Raw genomic sequence first — 19,989 nt, 5'->3', positions numbered from 1 at the left:
TCTAGTGTACGGATTCTTTATCATTAATTTTTAATGCAGTGTCTAGAATATCTGTTGTTTTCCGGCTTCTTATACTGAAACTATGTGATGAAAAGTGATCAGACAAACTGTAATCAATTCAATAAAGATTCAATAGTAAGAGAAAGTCAAGTTTAAATCATAAGATTTCAATATTGTATGTCATAAGGCTCAGGACATTATTTATTGAACAGCCCTCGTAAAAAATAATGGAACCTGGTATATGATATTACAGATTTTCCATAGAGAACTATATTCCAAAAATAGTTCTATAAAATACAATTGAAAAAATATTGGAGAAAGAAGGATGAGTGATTGATATATTCCCCTCAGTTTTTTAATTCAAAATTTCGTAAATGTCCATGATGGATATGGAGATAAAGAATAGTATTCGATATCAAAGTCCATAAAACAACACAAAATAGGAGCAGAGCAAACACGGACCTCTAAAACATCAGATGTTGGATCAGGTGCCATGGAGCAGTGAGCATCCCTTGCTGACCTATCACACCCGCCATGTGCTCCTTGCCATGACCGGCAAATATTAACGGAAAAATTTGTCGTCAATTCAGTGTATGAATAATTGAATAACTAGCAATAATTAGTATAAAAAACGCCAGTCAGCATTTCATTCTATGTAGGGAGAAGAGGCCTTGAAAAAAAAATTTCATAGATGTAAAAAGAATATTTTAAGGGGAAGTATTTTTCATAATTATCAATTCGGTTCTTAAAATATAACTGCGTGATTTGGAGTAATTAGAGACACTACAAAATATAAACATAAGTAATAGTAGAATCTGAGAGATCGTGTTTGGAATGGTTCTGTGAGTAGTAAAGAAATGAATTTTCCCCCGCGCTTATGTGGGATTACTGCTTTCATCTTAAAATATGAAGGCCCTCCTCAATCAATTGAAGGAAAGGAAGACTATTGTCACAGAAAATATCACAAAAGACTTGCCAACAACATTTTTTGCTTTGACACATTAAGTATGGACCAGGTGTTCCAAACATAGTTTTACCACAGTTAGAGGTTATTTTATCAATGATGACTTTGAGATGTGGTGTCCTTTATACCTCTTAGGTTATTGGATCACATGCAAGATTGCTGAAGGACTAGAAGGTTTCATTTTATCTTTTATTAATCTAAATGTTAACAAAATGATAAATAAGTAATATCATTATCAATATTCTGCTAAATTAACTTGTATTATTAGCCAAAAACTTCAAGTAATTGTCATTCTTTTCTCTTTTCAGAAAAAGTCTCCAACTGAAACTCCCTGACAGACAATGCAGCTAATGAAAAAGGCCCTAGAATTACTGGAATAGGAGCGAAACTCAATAAACTAAATAGCCAAACAGTCCTTAGATTTTTCATATGTTAACAAATTTCTTCCCAAATGAAAAAATAGGGGTCATTTCCATAGGTCTAGAAGTTAATTATTGTCCGATGGACAGACAAATGTCTGTATTTAGTCATGAAGCTAAATATATTGGTCGTAGGCTTATTTAAGATTTCTCACAATATGGAGCAGTTCATTAGATATGTTAGATCTGTCTGTTGCAAAGCTCAGCAAATCTGCCTCTGATAGTGATGATCAGTCATATGTGGAAATTTGATTGTGGTATTAATTCCATTTAACGAGGTCCGAATCTACTTTATTTGCGCATACGTTATAATACATTTGACTACAATTGAATACAATAACGTCACAATAAAAATGACGTCAAATTTCGCTAAATTGTTTCGCTGATCTTGCATACCTAGTAGCTCTATAGACTGTGCATGTTGAAAGCTGGCTCATTCTGGCATTTCTATTATTTACTTATTTTAATTTTTTCAAAAATAATAATCAAATGTTGAACATAATTTACTTTGAGGTATCAATTTCTTGGTACAGATTCATTTAATTGTATCTTGTTTTATTTCAACTAATGAACAATAATAAACAAACACTGCAACCGAATGTAGATCTCCTTGAACATGTTGAAAAGTTAATACACACCCCTTTTTTACTGCGGACTTAAATATGCATGAATTAGCTTGAACTTAAAAAAATTAGTCTCTGAATCTTTCAAATGCAAACACAAAACTATTCTTTTTTTCTATATGATAGATAACATTAGTAAAATTCGTAATTTTATCGCCTTTTACCCCCCCCCCCACTTTTTCCCATGTAAAACAACGTCGTGTTAAAAAAAGCATGAAAAGAAAATTGTTTCATAATGTAAGAGAATTATTTAATTTTTAGAAACTTATACAGTATTACAATCGTTTGTTGATGTTGATGATATGTAAACCCATTGTGACTTACAAAAATGTCTAGTTGGATAAAATAAGTCGTATTTGTGTGTTTTGGTATGTTCCCTTTTCATTGCAATACGGGCTACCGCCAATTTTCTTTTCATTTTTAAAAAGATGAATGAAAATTGCATGATATATGTGTAAAACAAAACATGTTATCAATCATTTATATTTAATTTGTCAATTAAACTGTTTATTGGGGAGTTTTAGTTTGTAATTGTGTATAAAAACACGAAAAATAGTCCATATCTTGAAAGTGCCCGCACTTAACTACAATAATAAAGGCAAGGTAACAAAGTTTCATTCTAATTTTTCTTAGCATAATACATACAAATATACTTCCAAGGATTAAAAAAAATTATTATTCCGTTTTCGCAATTTCCAACTAGATTGGGTGTCGATAAGAAGGCTACAGTAATTCGTTGTGTCCAACAATGTACAAGTTCCTTGTTACTTTAGCTAAGATTAAGATGAGACTGCAAATATTTAGCACAGCTGCTGTTGCTAAGATGGAAGAAAAGAAATCCAAGAGTAATCCAAGAGGGCTTGATCTGTTGATGAAATCCCACTTATTGCAGCATTGCTTAGTCCAGATGCTAAAAAGTTACGCATTTTACCATATTCAGAAAGAATATTTACTTATCAGCTACTCTTATCTAAAGCTTAATCTCTTGCTGATCAGAATAAGAATCTTATTGGAAACTTCAAAAAGGGAAAAAAGTACAGAGGAAGTTGTCTCAACAGATGTGGTATCTAAACTCTCTCAGCTTCCAGTCTTTCAACCTGAATCTGATGAGTGCTCTCCAGCAAAGAAGTCAACATGTTCAGATATGGAATAGTGATTTGACGATGTTAACATTGTAATTGAGGAGAGAGAGTCTCCATCTGATGTGATCGAGAGGGAGAGATAAAAAGTCTCATGCAGATTCAGAATTACGTATACTAGAGTGGTGGGGGAAAAATAAGTCTTTTTCCCAAGCTTATCAATTTTAGCAAGAAAATATTTAGAGGTATCAGCTTCATCTGCACATGTACCAAGTGAAAGGGTTTTCAATCTGGCTGGTTATATTTTAAACAAAAAGAGATCAATATTGAAACCTGCAATTGTTTATTCTCTGATTTCTCTGACAATGAATATGGAATGATTTAATGATCGATATTTTGTATTGGACTTTGTATTGGTTGAATCACTCGGAAAATGGTTTTGAAAACAATGATTGATGTGTTAAATTTGTCTGAAATCAAGCTCGTGCAATAAATCTATCAAAAATATTAAAGGTTGTTTTCATTTATTAGCATAAATTGTACTCAGCATTATTTTAAATAAGCTTAAATAATTGATTTTGTGCTGTAGATTCGGTTCGATAATCAATAGTAAAATTGGTCCAATTTTGCAAATTATTCAAAGCACAATGCTTTAAAATAGGGATGTCAAATCGGTCAATTTTTAATACTCGGTTACTCGGACGTTTTTCCGATCGAGTACCCGGGTACTCGGTAAAAGTGTAAATAAATATGAACAAGTTATTTGATAACTGTAAAACATTGTAAACTCTTGTATAAATAACACCGATGGGAGGTTACCTTGAAATGCGTTGTAACAATTATGACCTGTTTGTGCCCGACGAAATTTAATCTAACATTTTTTTTAAGTTCAATCTTAAAATTATTATAAGATAATTACGAGAAATAAAATCATAAATGGTTCACATTGTTTTTGATAAAAAAAATAATCTGTTCCGTAATTGTAACTCTTCGATGCGTTTGACGTCCAAGTGATAAGTTGTCTGAGGTTCATGTACGGTATCAACTTGATCAAGTTATTCTATAACAGTGCGGATTTACGAACTTAGTACACTTTTCTATCCTAGATTTCATAAAATTACGATACAGTATGTTGTAGTTTGGAGCAAAGATGGACATAAAGATTTTAAAGCATTTGCCTTCAACCATTTGCATTAATTGGCATGTAATCAAACGCATCCATATCAACAATCGCTCGTGCAATATCGTCTGTCTCTTTCCCCGAGAATTTACTGCTTCTTGGAGAATTGACAAAATTATTTAATTTATTAAAATATAATGGACCCTAAACGATGTTCAATGAAAAAAATAATTAAAGCAAAGTAAACATAAGGGTAGAAGACAGTCGAAAGTGAGAAAAGCCAGGTAGGTACATCAGGTGTTTGGTCACGGTAATTACTGTATAAACACTGCCACAGGCGATAACGGTCATTTAGAGGCTTAGGAAACCCTAATTACTGTATGTACAAGTGCAATGAACATTTTACGTTTTAAAACCGATGTTTTAATGCATTAATAAATAAGCTTAGAAATATTAAAAAATATACATCCGAGTAACCGAGTACCGATTTTAGTATTCGATACTCGGACGTTCGATCGAGTACCCGGTTAACCGGGTACTCGTTGACATCCCTACTTTAAAATAATTTTGGCCAACAGAATTATAATATTGTTTGCATGGATATTTGATTTTCTACTAGAACAGTAAAGATAGCATACAATTATTGCTTTTTTTATTGTCAATACGATGATTCGGTCATCTGAGGAGTACAATATTCACCGAGTCCGAAGGACTGAAAAAATGTTTTATCATATGATTCAATGTTTAAATGATGCAGCCCCTTCATTGTTTGCATTTGCTGAAGTGCAAGTTAATTACAAAGAAGGAAGGGAGAGTAACAATATAAATAAGTACATGTATTACCAGTAGTATTGATGAATTGAAATGTTTTGAATCTATTTAAATTGCCATGAAATAAATAATGTCAGACTCTTTTACAGAATAAATTTTGAAAGGAAGGAGTATCATCATCTAAAAATACTTTTGTTTCGTAAAAGTGTAGGAGAAGGGGTCCCTGTATCTCCTCCTAATACCCACATCTAAACATTTATATTCCCGTGTGTTTTGTTCACAAGAGGAAAAAAGTCGATAGCCGATGAAAAAGCTTTCCAGAACAATTTGTATCAATTTGGAAGTTCCCGATCCAATTTTTAGATCTAAGTAGAGAAAATCAATCTTTATATTAACATTGAACGTCGCTTGCAGATATATACAACGTAGTATTAATTTCCCACATAGTTGGATCTCAGCCATTCAGAGAGATATGAAATACTCAATCATCTAATAAATTTAGTTATCTCAATAAACTATTAATTAATGTTGTGGTTATATTGATAAAAAAGATTGAGTGAAGACTTTCCTTGTTTACTGTTTTTTTAACTCAGTAATCGCTGTGATCTTAAGACGTTTGGTATTATACAGATTGATGCATGTTTGGGATAATAATATTTCTTGACAGAGACCTCAGTTGAATATTAATTCTTTTAAAATTTGAAGTTTCTTTGTAAAAAAAAAAATAAAAATTCATATCAAACACAGTTTGAGAAGATACAGTATAATTGTTTCTTTCATCTTTTTCAAAGATCTCAATATCCCATCAATAAAAGAGCCTACCACCATTCATAAACTTCATGATATAAAACTGTCATTAATGTAAACTTTTGTTAAAGCTTCATTCATGTTATAATTCTGTGTGTTGTTGAACGAGCTTCATGATATTAATATATTTTCATTGCTATCAGATCATCTATACTTCTGGCTTGAATCCATAAAAACGTTTGGTGGAACCAGTCCAAAGATATTTGCTGTAGCTACACATGCAAAGAGCAAGAGAAAAGAGGTAGTTAAAAATGTTATGAAAGACTAATAAAAAGATATAAACAAAATTAATGTTACGAAATATTCCATAAAATATGATCACGTGATGATAAAGTGTCTTCATCAATTGCATATTTAAAAGATTAATTCTTCTCATGTTAAATTAATAAGCATTAAAGGTCACCAACATTTCTTATACAATTGTGGCATTCATGATGCCCTTTTTTGCGTAAAATAGAAAATTGAGATGGAGAAGTAATCTTATAGAATAGATATTTGCCTTTATGAATGTTTCCTTTTTTCTTTTGCTTGATTCTAGGATCACTAGGATCAGAAGTATTTCATTTTTGTCTAGATTTTGTATGACTTGTAATTTCTTAAAAGTAAAAAGGGACATAACGAAAAGTAATTAAGTTCCACTGAAACAAAATAAATCGGGAGTACAGAAAATTCTGTCCTCTTCAAGTGCCATGAAGAAAAGATCACATGCCAACACGTCATACAAGCCGTATGCTTATTTTCATTATCTGAAAAAAAATAACCCGGAAGAAAATGTGGACATTTTAATTTTAATATTATGGCCTAACATTAAGCAATAATGATATTTCTGGAGATAACAAGAGTATTCAAATTCTCGAGTGGGGCGTACAACAATATGAAAACATAGAGACTAATAGTATTGAAGCTTAAAAGTCCATTAAACAATACAAATCAGGAGTAGAGCTAACAGGAATCTCTAAAACATCAAAGGTGAGCATCCCCTGCCGACCTGTCATGTGCTCCTCATTATGATCGGGGAAATATGGGGAAAAAATGATAATTCAGTGTGTAAATAATAACCTAACAATTATTTAACAATATGTCAGACAACAATTGACTTAATGATAGATATATTCTAATATGCGGCTTTAGTCATTATATCGACCATAGAACTCGTTGTTAACTTTAAGCAAAACTGTTGATATCCTTGTATTATCATCAACTTATTTGTTGCTGATATCTTATTATTATTATTATTATCTTATTATATATCTTATTATTTTTACTTAGAACGTTCTCTTGTGCATCGCATCATCAACTACAAAAGCAGGTGATATCGGCATTTTGCTTCGTGAACATAGCAAGTTGTAGATAGGAATTTTTCACGGAAAATATTCAAATTTGAAATTTCAGACTCTGTGGTGTCTTTTAAAAGGAATATATATAATTAACTTGAGATTGTATGTGAATATATACAATATAAAAATATATCGAATATTGTGCTAAAAATACATAAATAGTAATCTAATTACAAAACCTAAAAAAATGTAACGGAACGACTTCAACTTTTTACATTCCGTCTGGTGGAAAACAATTAGTTTTTTATATTTTGCAATATATTAATCTGGTGTTTACATAGGCATGTGTTTTTGCCCTGGTCACGGATCGCATACTTTTCTTAATATTATGATATTTTTATACATATAACAAGAAAATGCATTAAAACAAACAACAATATATGAATTTAATGTTAACAAAATCATAAAAAAGAAAAATAGTTTAACAAATGAGTGAGATTGATTTTTACCTTTGGTAATTATTGATTAAAATAATTCGAATACAGGAACAAAATTGCTTCTGGAAGACTCTTTGGACATTAGTGCCACCGGAAGATAAAGCGTGGTTCCGTGATTGCACTGGCAATAAGGAATTTGCGTTAGAACTAATAGAGATGAATGAAAAAGACGAGAATGATCTACTAAGTCTTAAAAAATCAATTGCTGACGTACTATCGCAGGGAAAGTTAGATGCAGAGATAGAAGTTCCCTCAGCATGGGCTCTTCTTGAGCATCTCTTGAAAAAAGAAGGAAAACCTATATTGTCAATGGAAGATATAAAAAAAGTGAATGAAAAAATTCCAAAAGAATATCGATTGGAAAGCCAGAAAGAAATACTCAATTGTTTATCTTTTTTCCATGAACATGGAATCTTACTCTTTTTTAATGAGCAGGGATTAAGAGATTATGCAATTCTTGGGATACAATGGTTTTCTAATGCATTTAGTAAACTTATCGCAGACAAGGACCACGTCAGAAGGGACTGTCAACGAAGATATATTGAAGAATGGAAAAGTTATAATGATACGGGAAATTTGAAAGATTCACTTGTAGATGTCTTGTGGGAAGATAAATCGTATAAAGATCATAAGATAGAACTTATGTCATATATGAAGAGACTAAGAATTATAGTAAGCATTAAAAACACAGATGGCGAAATCATCTCTTGGTATGTCCCCTGCATGAACAATAAGTCTTTCACGCGTACAGTCATTGACAAGAAATGGGAATACTCCTCTGTTATGAGTTTTCGATTTAAATCCTTTGCCATGTTCATATATTACAGGCTTATTGCGTATTGCATGAGTTTTCAAGATTGGACAGTGCAGGTGGATAAAGACAACAGTAAATGTCTTTATCAGACAGCAGCTGTTTTTGAAACCAGAAATCACACCGTTCTAGTTGGTATCATTGATAACGACATCCAGTTGCAAGTGCTGAGAGTCGGAGATCTGCAACATAAAGACTCCCGTTTTATTGGAAAAACTATTGAAAATGCCCTGAAAAAATTGACAAGCACATTTGAAAGACAAACCTTTCAAAAAGGTTACAAATGTCTAAACATTTTCTGCAGTGAAGAGGACTCAACATTTATTCCAGAAAATGAACTCTCCGGTATTCAATGTAATTGTCCATTAGGGAACAAGCATACGATAGACGTTAAGTGGACTGTAAGATTCTGGAAAGAGGTGAGTTTAGGTTTCTACGTTGTCTACCGACCAAACATGTATTAATGATGCCTTTTTACCAAAATTGAGGATCATATCTGAAAGTTCACTGATTTTGAAGCTACAAAATTAACTCGAATATCAATGGCATACTAGTATATAAAGCTACCACTTTCCTTTGTGATTGTGAAATGATTTTACAGTAAAAAAAAAGAATTAATTTTACGTGCAGAATTATACTTTAAGATGGCGTGTTTCTTTATTAAAAAAATTATCAATATCCATAGGAAAAAAGATTTTTAATCGTTATTTTATTTTAGATGGAAGAGTCTTCTAAAAGAGGTCTTCAAGGCCGTACTAGATTTGCTAAATTAGGGATGGCGATAATTGATGTGTTAACAGAAACCCTAAGACACGTTTTAGAAAAAGAGATCACATCCACGGATATTCACGGAAAAGTGAACTCAACAAATTTACCAAAAGGCGTTAAAGGTCCAAACCCTGAACAAAAAAAACTTTTGGTTGACGCCAAAAGGTCTGGTTATAAAAATTTTGACATTACACTTTTGTATATGCTGATAAGGAACTATTGCTCAAAAATACATAAGCCCACAAATGATTGGGGTTTAAAAGCATTGCCAAAAGAAGGGGAAATAACTGTGGGGGATGACGTAGAGAGGATCCGACTGATTCGAAACGAAGTGTACGGTCACGTGAGTTTAGCTTCAGTCTCACAGACAGAATTTGATGATTACTGGTCATATATCTCTGATATCTGCAAGCGACTTGAAACCTATACTGGAAATAGTTACTTGAGTAAGCTAGATGGCATTCAGAAACTTTCCTTAGAGAAAGGTAGACAAGAGGCGGTTATCAAAGAAATTAAAGTCGTTAGTGAGCATGACAAAGAAATGCTCGAGAAAATAGAGACCATGCAAGATGGAATAAGTTCTATACGGATGAATACGAAGTTTATGAGAGAAGATATACAAGAATTAAAAGCTGTGACTTTTGGGAAGAAAGGTAACAATTTTTCATATATATATGTAAAAATCTGTTTGTAGTAACACACAAAAAGGTACCATAAAATATTTTTTAAACGAAATAAACAGAATACTGTCGCCCTATAAGAGTTACTTTTCAGGTAAAAAATATTTATATTACTCACAGTTTATCTAAAAAGAATTAAATAAATGACCTTTAAGCAATCAAGCCAAACAAACTCAATGTAAATGCAATTATGGAAATCATTCTATTTCAATTTGCTTATATTTTAAAAACTGTATATAAAATTTTATTGTCAATTTTGGACAAAGATAAGTTTTGTAATTTAAACTTGTCAGAGATTAACCAGATCAGCCTAGCATAATTATCCTTGTTATAAAAGATAAACCGGCTGAAATCCCGCGCTGGAAATGTCAACTACATACAGAAAGTATATTGTAGTCTCTACTGACGGTCTACAGGCATATAGAAGAAAGAAATACTTCAAATATTTAAAATCTCGCATGAAGTTGATATACGTCACCAACCCTACTCCCTTGTAAAATCTTTAAAAACAATTTATATTAATTGTTTTTTTTTAATTCTGACTATGTTATGGATATTATACTTCAAACGCACCAATTTCATTTTCGTGAAGGAGAAAAGGAGATCAAATATGCACATTTCGCACATATGCACATTTTGCTGATACATACTATTTTAGGGGTGGGGTTAATTTCACAGCTACTTGAGCCTTTGAATATACAAATGAATGTACCTTATTGATATGTACGAAAAACTGTAAATGCCATTTTTTTCATATCAATGAGGAACATAATATTTTGTTCATATTTATAAACCAAGATCCTGTGTATAAAAATTAGGTTAAACGCCTCATGAATAGGCTTAGCTTTTTATACAAAAGATTACATTCAGAAAAATATATTTTATTAAAGAACAAAACATTTCAGCTTTAATCATATTTGAACAAAAACTTTCTCTTTTCATGTAAGTAGCTTCATTATATTTTTTTAGATGAAGAAGAGTCCAGGCGACGTAGAAGGTGTATAATCTTGTGAATATAAATGTACTGTTCGCTTGCAAATACAATGAACAGAAAAAGGAAATAACACTGTTTTGAGCATACTTATATATTTAATTTGAATGTCAAATGATTGTAAAGACTGTTGTCACCATACTGTAATTCAGCAATATTCACTAGCCTGTCATGCAATGTGCACCTATGTATCTGTTAATTTCTGTTCTATCTATATACATATATTTTTCTGAGCATGTCGCTTAAGATATCCAACCCATGATAGCCTCTGATTCAATGAATTCGAATGCATAGATATAAATCTACTCAAGAACGATGAAATAGTGATAAACAACCGATTTGCCTATCATATACTTGCAATATTGACTTCAATGCTTGTATATACCGATGTTTCTTTTCTGAAAAGAAGAGAAAGCATATGCACGATGATGTTCATATTTCGCATATGTAGCATTATTTATTTCATGATAATTAAAGTCATATACTAACTGGTTCATTTATTTATCAGAAAAATATTTGTAGACAGCAAAATTAATTAAATGTAACCTTGCCTCGGTTGACAATGATTTTTTTTTTTTTTTTTTTGGGGGGGGGGGTTGAGAATGTTCAATAATGTAATCAACTAAATGAAATATTTATATATTATTAGATTGTACACCGTCAATATATTTAAAGATCGACTTCAACCCTACGCGAGAATAATCTACGAGGCTGTTTAATAAATTTTGTCCTGAAATGTATGACATACAATACAGATATCATATGACATTAAACTTGACTTTCTCTCATTATTGAATCTTTACTGAATTTATCACAGTTGATGGAAACAAGGAAACAAGGGCTATTCGAGACACTGCATTATAAATGAATGGTAAAGAATCAGTAAACTAGAGTGTAAATAAAGGCTGCATTAAAGCTGCTGTAAAACTTGTTAAAAATCCAAAGGAAATATTCACTGAAATATGTGTCATTTACAGCAACCGATGCCTGTTTTATAGACAAATGAGCAGGTGGATTTCAATGATAAAAAATTATATAATGGGCATCAAAAATGGGTACCCTTCTTGCCAACAAAAATTTGTACAAGTTATGTACTTTTTGCCAGATTTCAACAAATAATATTTGATGATGTATGATTGACTTTAAGACACATAGCAGATTTGATAGACATCATATCAGGAGTAATTTACACTGTTTTAAAGAAGAATTTTACAGTAAAAAAAGCTTGGTACTCAAAGGTCACCCTATATTTTGAAAAATAAGTGAAAACGGCAACGTGTACGAAAGTCTTTACACTTATTTTATAATATCAGTGGTTGATTTATCCATGTTTGTTTTATATTCAAACAGATATTGGAACAGAAATCTATTGCCTAAAATCATCAAAACAAAATTTACCATAAGATGTACTTGATTAAAATTGCGAAGGTCTGATAAAAGCAAAGGTATACAAGAGCAGAAAGACAGATTTATACATGCAATTTTCTTAAATGTTAGTGGTATTGTTGTTCAAGTGTGTATTCGGGGAGACAGTTTAATATCTGGAGGAGTCTAGAAAACTATATTTTTCGCAAAAAAATCAAAAGGTTTATTAAAGGATGGACTCAGAATCAGGAATCCAGTAGTTGAATTTCTTCATGACAGCGTCCAATGCCGCATGCCCTGAAGAGTAAAGGGGTTTTCGGGATAAACAGAATGTTTTTTCTCATTAACAATATTTGCAAGATCTTTGACCTTTTGACTTGTTTCTATTTCCAAACTTGAAAAAAAAAACACCTTTCAGAAGGAAAAAACAAGTCCAGGAAATCATTGGATCTGCCAGTTTCCAGTATACTAAGGGTCATACCTAAAAAAGGGTTCTAAAAACAATAAAAAAAATAGATAAGAAATGTTACGGACATGTGTTTGAATTATAAGAGATTAATAAGTATAATCATGAAGACTAAATCATTGAAAAGCGTCCCTTGCTTCTTTCTGAGCACCGAGGACATTATTTTTTGAACAGCCCTCGTATGTCATGTATAAAGGACATTTATCATATTAACTATGGAAAATTCAATATAAAAAGTCTGAAATCAAACTTGCAACAAAAACTTCATGATTGACGGAAGCCCATTCTCTACACTTTCAAAAATTATAGCACGGATTAAAAGTTGCGTTACATTTAAAGGTGGAATTTTTTTAAACATAAGATAGTATCTATAACTATTGAAATGTAATCTAACTTTACATTTTCATTTCAGTGTTACTCTTAACTAGTGCTGTAAATTTAAGCAGCTGTTGGAAATTATTTAATTACTGCTCTCTGATGCATTCTTTGTTTATAAATACAATAATGGAGGTGTAAATGTTATACCTTTTATTCAACGTTTTACTCAAGATATTATGTACATCATAAAAGAAATATAGATATATTTTATGTAATTTACATTAATCAAAGACTTAAAAAATTATCAAATGTTTCATTGCAATGATTAATATTTACATCCACTGGATATTTTCTTCTTTATTTCTTAAGAAAACCCATTGCGTTCATCACTGCATGAACTACATTTTGCATATCACCTGTACAGATTTTTTTTTATCAGTGGCCGTTACATCAATGAAACGTACAAGGACGTTCGCATCATTAACCCAATGATTAATATTTTTAATCCTACTTAAAATAATAATTTAAACAGATAAAAATATAAACAAAAAAAATGTCTTTCTTTGTTTGTTATTACTGGAATGAACGGTCGCAGCTATTGCAGAAAAAAATTACATAACCTGATTACGCGGGTTATGTATTTTTTCTGCAACAGCTGCTTCCGTTCATTCCAGTAATAATAAACAAAGAAACCATTTTATTGTTTAAATTAACTTGATCCTTTGTGTAATTTGAACAAATACCATCAGCACAAAAAAGAAAATGCTTTTTTACAATTTCACCAACAGTGGCTTCAAAAAACATATTTTCGATAACAATAAATCCTTATGTTAATTATAATTTACAAAAGTTACCAATATTAACCTACAGTAAACAATGGTGAACTATAGTAAGCTATTCTAAATCAAAGTGTCTAAGTTATCACTATAGTAAATCAAAGTTTTCACTAACGTGTCAAGGTGTACATTATAGTATATCAAAGTTTTTAAGCCCCGCGGGGATCCGGGTTAGAATAGGTCCTCAGTACCCCCTTGCTTGTCGTAAAAGGCGAATAAATGCGGTGATCCTTCGGATGAGACCGTATAAACCGAGGCCCCGTGTCACAGCAGGTGTGGCACGATAAAGATCTCTTCCTGCTCAAAGGTCGTAAATGCCGAGCATAGGCCTCAATTTGCAGCCCTTCATCGGCAATGGTGACGTCTCCATATCAGTGAGATATTCTGGAGAGGGACGTAAAACAGTACACAATCAATCAATCAAAGTTCTCAAAGTGATAACCATAATTAATCAAAATTTTTTCAAAAGTAAATCAAAGTTTCCATATTTATTACCTTGGTAAATAAAAGTTTTCATAGCTATCACTATAGTAAATCAAAGTGTCAACGTGTATACAATAGTAAATCAATTTCAAAGTGTTCACTATAGTAAATCAAAGTGTTCTTTATAGTAAATCAACGTTTTCATAGTATCAAAGTGTTTGCTATAATTAACTACAGTATTTTTTGTTAGGGTTGAGTCAAGAGAACAATTCACTCAATCGGAATAAGGTATGATGTAGATACCAAGATTAAATATTTATATGAAACATATATGTGAGCACACTCTCTGATCTAAAAACTAAACAATGTTTTTTAATCCTCAGAAACAGCTCTATCATTCACTAGTTGCATATTTTAGGTCAGAGGTTGCGCTCTATGTCAAATATAGAAAAATAGCTTAAACATTAAACGTTTTTGTAGACTTTTTCATACTATGAGTATATTGCCGCAATTATAATACATTGACTAGCCAGAAAATTACATCATTTTTGATAGATACGCAGTCACCAAAGGTCTAATTGATATTCGATGCATTGTAACCTAAGACTATGGGGTTTCAGTTTTCAGAAATACATATGGTCAAATAAGGCAAAGGTTAACCTTGTTCTTTATACAATTTGCCATCTTTGATGTTCCCTCCTAAAACCTTGTAATACGAAACCATCTTCAAGCGAATTTGAGATGATTTTATATTATCTTTATGTACTTAAGGTTTTTCCACCAAAACAAAAACTGCATTCATTTTCATTCAATGTACGAATTTAAATTTACCAATTATCGCAAAAAAGGTCACCATATTATTTAAGATGGGAGACATACATAAACGTAATGTATGTCAGCGTAAAAAAAAGTCGTGTAATGTTTTTTAATTGTACTATAAATTTTATGTAAATACATAATTCTGATGTTAAGATTCCATAATACTTCCAACTTATAATAGAATTATCTTGAAAGGTGAGTATCAGGGAAACTACTGTACATTTAAAGTAAAAAAAAAGAGATTGTCTGAATAATGATATCTCAGAAGGAATTATTGCCATTTTCATATGTTTAAAAATGAATAATTGATTTAAAAATTAAAGTATACATTATTTTAAGTTCTATTTCTTAACAATATCTAATATTACACCTAATGAAAAGCATTCTTTAAAAAAATGGTTCTATCGGGTATGAATTTAAATTAATAAAAGTTTTTGCTAAAACTTATGACATCATAGGAGGGTGGAAATACCTTAAAAATGGACTAAAGATTCCCCAGAATTCAATTTGCGATTTGTTTGTTTTCCAGTAAATAGAAAACTGACACTATACATATACTATCATTTCAAAGTAATAAAGTGTATAATGTCATACAAAAGCAAACAAAAGAAGTGAAAAAGTGAGCAGTGTTTTATTGCATATAAAAATCATATGACAAACAAACAATGAACTAAAACAGCATTAATAAAAATAAGATTTGGCATAATAAGATAAAGTGGTTTCAAATTGAAGAAAAAGATGGTTATGTTTCATGCACAGTAAAAAAAATATAACGTAAAAAACATCAGATAAAAATTGTGGATAGAAGCTCTCTTATAACATGCAATTAATAAAAACTTTTGAGTTGAAAAAAAACCTGAGGAGAAAAAAAATATATTCAGAAGTGACATAGTCCCTTGAGCATACAAAAGGCTGGAAGTATTTCTGTTATAGCTGTAACGACCTTTTATTTGAGAGAGGTGTATACAGTCAAACCTCTTTATCTGAAACTCAATAGGACTGTAAAACACCTTGAGATATCAAAAGATTCAAGAATAAATGTTTTGGACTTCCAACTCTCTTCAACATATACCATATTTGGTATTCAAGATTTTGGAGTTTGAAATATCAAAATTTATCTGTAATCTGTATTTCAAGCACAAGTATTTCTAGCAGCAAATTATTGACTTTTCTGAGAATTTATGCGGAAAATATTCCCAGGCGCAAAACTTAATACTTCCATATGGATTTCAACTTCATAAAAATCACAATATAAATTGTTGGCAAAATATAAAAAGATTCATTAAATTGAATTTGCCTTAGTATAAAGTTGTTGAATAATAATTTAAGCAACTACCTTTGATTAAGGTTACTGCATAAAATATTTTAAGTTGGTTTGATACAGGATAAATGTGTTTTTCAAAAATACACAACCAGAAAATGATCATGAGTTAATAAAGCTTTGGAGATCAAACAGTAAAAATACTATAAATAATAACAAAATGGAATGTAATGTGACAAATAAAATCATATTTCAAACAACAATAACCAATGAAAACAGCTGAAATCAACAATGACCTATAACCCATTAACAAGAGATATTTTTAACCACTATAGTCTCATTTTTTTATACACCATTTGAATAAGATCATAAAAGTGCGACAATACTAACAATGAACACTTTTTTTCAATCCTCAATGCAAAACAAAAACTGAAAATCTTGATTATAAATAATACCAGGTTATTGATTTTTTGCCCAAAATTATATTTTCGTAAAAATTGGATATTTTCTAAAATATTTCATAATTAATATCTTATATCATTGCTTTCTAGTCAATCTGACAATTATCATTTTTTAACTCACAACAATCCTTAACCTTGAAGAAGTACATGTACAACGGAGGTTTGATAACTCCTAAATCACCATATATCATACCAATAGCAATGCATAATAATTTTTAAAAATTCTAAAATAAAAAATAAACCCAAAGAGCAGCATAAAAAAGTCTAAACTTGTCACAACAAGTCACAATGATGAAATAAAATTCTTACTCTCTCTGCTAAAAATATATCAACAAATGTATGACCTCATATCTGTACAACACATGTGTCTGTATAATGTGTGTTCTGTACAATATTTGTGTTAAAATATACAATGTATATGTTCTGTACAACACATGTGTGTCCGTACAATGTGTGTTCTGTACAATATTTGTGTTCCAATATACAATGTAGATGTTCTGTATAACACATGTGTGTCCGTACAATGTGTGTTCTGTACAATATTTGTGTTCCAATATACAATGTAGATGTTCTGTATAACACATGTTCTATACAATATATACAGTACAATCTTGATGTAGTTTGTGCTGTGACAAATGTAACCAGATTTTACAACAATTAACATGTAGTGTTTGTTGCATGCCTTAATAAATATTTCAAAGAAAACATAAAACAAAATCTAAAAAAAAAAGAAATTGTACATGAAAGTGAGTAAAATACTGTATCAACATTTCAAGACCCTGATTTTAAGACCCTGTAGAAATTTATGAGGAAACGTCCTGCATATCAGACGTCCAAATTATTAACTACATGCTTAAAAGAAAAAAGTATTTAAAACAAAAATATCTTTATTCAAATGTCATTCCGTTTTTTTTAAGGCTTTTAATATTTCATCGGGTTTTTGATACCCCTTTTTATTTTAAAAATTCTGTGTATCACAATGTTCCCCTTTAAATTACCGATCCCTATCCTCTCCATACAACTATTTAAAAGTCGGTTTTTTAAATTTGGTTTTACCCACCGAGAATTTATTTTTAGCAATCTCATTATTTATCTCAACAGACATGATGTCTCGCTCTATAAGTTTTGAAATATTCTGACCTCGACGGTAAGTTTGTAAATCATTTAATTTTATCAGAATAGTATTTAAAGAAAAAAAAACAACCAAACAAACTTGATCAAATTCGATTTCTTATAATACCTTGGTCTGTTTGTGTTTAAAATTATGAACCGGTTTAGACGAGTTTTTTAGTCCTTTTATTTATTTAGTCTTTATTATTTAAAGTTCATAGTACTAGGAACGAAGATAACAATTTACATTAAAACATATATTGATAGTTTTCCCCTCAGTGAATTAGTGAATAATAAAAATTAATCTAAAGATAATCATAGAATTAAAAAATAAATCGGCACTCTTGCCTTGTAGGCTGTGCTTATTTCACGTGATATTTAAATGGTTCCATCATGGCTGCCGCTATCAGTCCGTACAGCTCAACAGAAGAGACAACGAATGCTAACAGGGCTTGTCGCCTTCTACTTGGACCATGTACCGATCAACTGAGAGATGTTCTTCGGAAAGAGGTTCCGCCGCATGCATTTGCCTTTGAAATAAGTAAACAAAAGTTAAATCTGCCAAGATTAAATCCCGAACAAAGGAACCTGATTTTACCCAACATCGGGTCCTATTCTGGAAATTACGATGACTTTGATATTTCACTGTTGTACATTCTTTTACGGAACATTTGTAACATTAAACCTCATAAAATTGGGTGGGGAAAGGTCCCAGATGTTAATGATGTATGCCTTTCTGCAAATATCGAAAGGGTACGATTGGCCCGAAATAGCACTGTCCACTCAGCAAGTCCTTCCCTCGCAAACAGTGAATTGAATGATATTTGGACGTCAGTTCGATTTGCAGTTGTAGAAATGGATAGTTTTCTTTTAAATGGAAATTATTATCAGAGAGAAGTTGACTTATTGAGACACACAACAATGGATCCCGTCCAAGACAAGCATTATAGAGACCAGCTGACCAAACAATATGCAGATGATCAAGATACTAAAGAATGCATTCGGACCCTTGAGGGTAACATATTTTTTTTTTTTTTAAATACAATTAAGTGAGTTCATATAACATACAAAGGTAAACTTGAAACACATGTTTACAATGAAAAGAATACCATGTTTGAAGAGCTGAAGAAAAATCACTGTTATATTTTTTATGTGGAAAAAGTATTGAAAATACATTCCGTAATTTCTTAAAATCTTATCATATTATATTTACAAATTACGCCTTAAAACTGAATTTTCATTTCAGAAAACATCGGAATTTACCAGAGAAAAACAACAAGCAGGATAAGTCTCCTCAAGGGTTAGTTTTGTTTAATGTTTCTCGAACGTCATTTAACACTTTAAAACTGTTAAAGGAGTTGAAAATATTTATACAGTTGTGTAGTTGTGTAGCAAATCTTCAAATAAAAGCCACCAGATTTTGTGAAGTTTTCATCTTTAGTTAAAGGAAATATATCAAATAAGTATATGAATTAAGAAAATGAATATTATTAATCGAAAAACTCATTGAAATATATAAATCATGATGTGAAGACCACAACAGAATTTTCCGTTTCAATTTTAATGAATAAAAAACCAGAATTCTTTGTTTTCATATATATTTTTATGCCTCCTATGAGAAATATCAGCCTTAAAGTGCAGTGAAAAACAACCAAACACAGATATGCAGTTTTGCCGAATATGTCATTTTATTCAATGACATATAGTAAAATGTATATCAAATCATTAAGGGGGATCATCTAATATTAAACAATTCAGGTTACATGTACACAGGTGAAAGGTACAGGTGTGATCCCCCTGAGACTGACTAGAAATTTACATGCAGTGAACATATCAGAGTACATGTAAATATGCATAAAATATAACATAAATGAGTAAATCCTTGGAGGCGTCCAAACAATTGCGCCGAGACTGACTAGAAATTTACATGCAGTGAACATATCAGAGTACATGTCAATATGCATAATATATAACATAAATGAGTAAATCTTTGGAGGCGTCCAAACAATTGCGCCAATCAAGAAACATATGACAAGTAAGTTACAAAAAAACAAATCTGGACTAAAATGCAAAATAATATAACACCAAAAATCCCAAAAAGGGTGGGTTGTGGGTTTTTTTTC

The 19,989-nt window shown here is 31.0% G+C and overlaps 1 protein-coding gene across 1 annotated transcript; it reads left to right on the top strand.

Annotated features, from left to right (window-relative positions):
- The first annotated feature begins 18,226 nt into the window (after window positions 1–18,226).
- Window positions 18,227–19,190, top strand: LOC134258057 (uncharacterized). Its single transcript, XM_062740617.1, has 2 exons — window positions 18,227–18,881; window positions 19,113–19,190. The coding sequence occupies exons 1-2, from the start codon at window positions 18,260–18,262 to the stop codon at window positions 19,169–19,171; spliced, it is 681 nt and encodes a 226-aa protein (XP_062596601.1). The 5' UTR covers window positions 18,227–18,259; the 3' UTR covers window positions 19,172–19,190.
- Window positions 19,191–19,989: the final 799 nt, after the last annotated feature.

The sequence above is a fragment of the Saccostrea cucullata genome, unplaced genomic scaffold (assembly GCF_032062105.1).
Source record: "Saccostrea cucullata isolate Sc308-1 unplaced genomic scaffold, CSIRO_AGI_Scuc_v1 ctg1108, whole genome shotgun sequence".
In the NCBI taxonomy this organism is placed as follows: domain Eukaryota; kingdom Metazoa; phylum Mollusca; class Bivalvia; order Ostreida; family Ostreidae; genus Saccostrea; species Saccostrea cuccullata.
The sequence above is the reverse complement of the archived record's forward strand: the minus strand, read 5'-3'. Positions and strand labels throughout refer to the sequence as shown.

Excerpts from the sequence above, each read along its gene's own strand:
- LOC134258057 (XM_062740617.1), top strand. The coding sequence starts at position 18,260 with ATGGCTGCCGCTATCAGTCCGTACAGCTCAACAGAAGAGACAACGAAT. Across the intron at positions 18,882-19,112 it reads ATGCATTCGGACCCTTGAGG|AAAACATCGGAATTTACCAG; the intron begins GTAACATATTTT and ends TTTTCATTTCAG.